Source organism: Echinops telfairi, unplaced genomic scaffold (genome assembly GCF_000313985.2).
Source record: "Echinops telfairi isolate 266 unplaced genomic scaffold, ASM31398v2 ScPeMD7_18;HRSCAF=68, whole genome shotgun sequence".
Taxonomy (NCBI): domain Eukaryota; kingdom Metazoa; phylum Chordata; class Mammalia; order Afrosoricida; family Tenrecidae; genus Echinops; species Echinops telfairi.
The window spans coordinates 89,009,881-89,013,646 of NW_022103915.1; the positions used below are offsets into that span (position 1 = coordinate 89,009,881).

Genomic DNA, 3,766 nt, shown 5'->3' on the forward strand with positions numbered 1-3,766 from the left:
GTCTAGTCCGGGAGGGGGCGCCCTTCCCGGCCGCCCGCGTCTTCCCTTGCTGCGCGCGCCGCAGCTCCGAAACAGTTACCGGCTAGTAAACAACAGCTGCGCGCGCAGCCGCATCAGCTGGCGCCGGGATCTCGCACCTGCGACCTCCTCCTCGCCTTCTCCCCGCCGCCGCCTCTTCTTTCCGGAGCAGCCTACGTGGCCGGCTCCGGTTCTGCTAGGACTCGACGCAAGGACAGCGAGGGGCTACCCTGCACCGGGGCCCTGGTAGGGAAGGAAGCGTCTTCTGGCAAAAGGGGGTGCCCTTCCCGTCACACGCAGGAGAAGCTCAGTGAGCAGACTGGGTTCGATGGACTAGCGACGACTTGCCACGACCTGGAGCTGCAGTTCGAGGTGTCTTGATCCGCTAGCCGTTTCCTCCCAGAGCTCAGGGACCAGGAGCGCGGGCCAGCCACCCGGAGCCCTCTGAGCGCCGGCATCCCTCTGCCCCTGCCTCGTCCTTGGCTCCCCTTCCACTCCTCGTTCTCCTCCAGCCAGTCGTGTGGGATATTTGTCCCGTTATGCATGCGCACCTTTCCCACCAGACCCGAGTGGATTGTCGGCCTCAGAAACACCGAGTGGCTCTGCACACGCCTCCTCCCAGCCAGACCTGCGAGGTGTTCACCTGATAATACAACAGGTGGCTGGTGTACACCTTTTTGCGATCTGATCTATGCCATGTTCGCCCGCTAAGGGTGGGCCTGCGTGCACTTTGCTCAGCTGGCACCCTGGAACATTTCACCAGATACGAACTACCTACCTCTGCCTGAACCTGGGGGCCACGGGGAGAGAGGCTGCTTCACCTGCTACGCTGAGACCATGGCACTGGACCCGGGCAGATAACTAGGTCGCTGTTCCTTGGGAAGGACATTACCCGAGAGTGACATCCTTTTGTCCTCGTTTCACCCTCTGCCTTCCTCAAAACAGCCCCCCTTCTCCTCGCACCTCCTTATTGGTGGTGAACTTTCTAGGATGGTTTGCTTGAATTCTAAGTAGGAGTCTTTGGGGTTTTTGTGTGTTATGAATCAAGGTAATTGAGGTTTTTGTTTTGTTTTTAATACATATTTTCTACGTCCGCAATCAAAATTGGTATAGCAGAAAAGATTTGGAGGGAGTGTCCTATTTTCTGTGTCCTTAAAAAGGAATTTTAAAAAAATGCATCCTCCCGAAACCACCACCAAGATGGCTTCAGTTCGGTTCATGGTGACCCCCACAAAGATTGATGACATTCCCGGTCTGTCAGACACCAGCCCGGACTTCAGCTCGAGATCTAGTTCCCGAGTGAGATTCAGCTCCCGGGAAAGTGTGCCTGAAACCAGCCGCAGCGAGCCCATGAGTGACATGTCAGGGGTCACCACTTCGCTCGCCACGGTTGCCCTGGATCCAGCCAGTGACCGGACTTCCAACCCCCAGGATGTTACTGAGGGTAAGTGGAGATACAGATGACAGGACACTGTTCCAACTGGCCCAGTTATCCTCCACCAGAATCTATTAGGACATTTATTTTCCTACTACACAATCTGGCTCGCCCTTTCAAAGCACCTTTTCTTGAGATGCTTAAGAACCCTCTGGAATGGGATATTGGTAGCACAGTTCATCTCTGCAGTAGTAATGTGGTCTGAAGGAAGGAGTGTGGCAAGCTGAAAAGTAGATTTATATTGTTCCTTCCTCATTTTGTCTGTCTGGAATTGAAAATCGGTATTTCTAGATAAGGATGTTGGTTAAAAGAGTGAATTGTTCTCAGCACATCTATTAAATTGTAAAATTTAGAGGCCTGGAGATGTGCTATCAAAACAAGTTTTGGGGTTTCCACGATTAAGTTCTGCTTTAAAGAGGAGTTAAGAGTAGTTTTGATCATATATTAGTGGCTGGCATTCCTTCAAGGACTTCTGCCATTGAATCCTTACCAAAAAGTGTTTTTTCTTTAACTAATGTTTTACAGAGAACTTAAAGTAGCTAAACCTACCCAAGGTGTGCTTCCATTTGAATGGGTTTCTAAAGAGATTTGGGGACTAATGCTCACGTAATTTCTGTTCTTTGCACTGTAAATGAAATACACTTATTGAGTCTTAGTAAAGGAGCCCTAATGACTTACTGAGTGGGTTACCTGTTGAGCTGCTAAGTGCAAGGTCACAATTCTAAACCACCAGCTGCTCAGAGGGAGAAAGATGAGGCTTTCTGCCTCTGGAAAGATTGACAGCCCTGGAAATGCACAGGGTCGCTATGGGTCAGAATTGAGTCTCAGTATATAGTCACAGCCACACACAAGCCACTTCTGATTCGATATTGACCACCAGAGACCCTTAGCTGCCTAAACCAATTGGTTGCAGCTGGTTTGGCACTTTTCATTTGATGTAGTGGGAATGAACGTTGATGGCGGCTCAGCGTGCTTTGGTTTGGTGTAGTAAAGGGAAAGGTTTTAGAAAAGGATGACAAAATGTGGACCATTTAGGGACCTAAAATGGAAAAGTTTGAAAACTGGTATATTGTTCTACATAGTTTAATGTGTTCCAGCTAACTTTGAAAACCATCATATCAGCCATGTTGTGAAAGCAACACTCACCATTTCCGGTGTCAGGAAATACTGGGCCTCCTAACAAAGAGTGCAGAAAACAAGAATGATTTTAGTTCCTCAATTCTGTGTGTGCTTTTTAATGTTTGGACACCACCTGGAGCTGATAAAATTTAGTTGTAGAATGTACTCATTCTTGACCATTTCACTTCTGATGGGAATATTACAGGTTGGCCTCTGGTACTGTGGTCCGTTCCTGGATTTGGCCAATTTTAAGTTCTTGAAGGACTTCCAAGGTAGTCCTTGAACCCGCCGTGGGGAAATAGGAGGACGAGATGATGAAGTTTTTCATGAACCTTTTGCAACCCCCTCGTTTGTACCACTGTGCCAGAATTACCTGATGAAGTTAAAAAATACTTTCTCCTTATCTCATCTCCCAAATTCTAGATTGCAGTTTTTATTTTAATCTATCACAATCTTTTTAGGTGGTTTACCAAAAAGACAAAAGAAAACAACAGGTAAAAACTAAGTGTTCATTTCTTTACATTGTCATCCTTAGGTAATTTATAGTTGATTGTTTTGGATTTTGACTTGGATGGTTTTGAATTGGATCTTTGCTGTCCTTTACAAAGTGGACTTATTCTAGTAATGTGGTACCGTGACAGAACAGGCTCCTTGTCCAGGCTGCTGTTCTTATCGGTAAGCATGCCTTACAGTCCCAGACTGGTGTAGTCTTACAATATAGGGGTAAAAATAGAGGCACCTTTAGGTCAAAACTCTGATGTGTAGGTGGGTTTGGAAGGTAAAGCTTGACTCTATCTAAGAGTCCTAACAATGTTTGCATCCCCTTTGGCACCAGAATGAATGGGAAGCACTTTTCCCATTTTTAGAAACTTCCCTTCTTCACTTTACGCATGGAACTGTATTTATATATTTTTATTTTTTAATTATTTTTTAAATCAATTTATTGGGGGCTCATACAACTCTTAGCACAATCCATACATACATCAATTGGATAAAGCACATTTGTACATCTGTTGCCCTCATCATTCTCAAAACATTTCCTCTCCACTTAAGCCCCTGGCATCAGGTCCTCATTTTTTCCCCTCCCTCCCCACTCCCCACTACCTTATGAACCCTTGATAATTTATAAATTATTGTTTTGTCATGTCTTACACTGTCCGATGTCTCCTTCACCCACTTTTCTGTTGTCCGTCC

General features: G+C 46.5%; 1 protein-coding gene across 2 annotated transcripts in view; it reads left to right on the plus strand.

Annotated features, from left to right (window-relative positions):
* The first annotated feature begins 138 nt into the window (after positions 1 to 138).
* SLC12A6 (solute carrier family 12 member 6) overlaps positions 139 to 3,766 on the plus strand; it is a 103,248-nt gene continuing 99,620 nt past the window's right edge. For both annotated transcript variants that reach the window (XM_004712669.3, XM_004712670.3), the window contains exon 1: positions 139 to 1,462. In XM_004712669.3, coding sequence (XP_004712726.1) covers positions 1,192 to 1,462 — 271 coding nt within the window. In that variant the 5' untranslated portion in view covers positions 139 to 1,191. The remainder of the gene's footprint in view (positions 1,463 to 3,766) is intronic.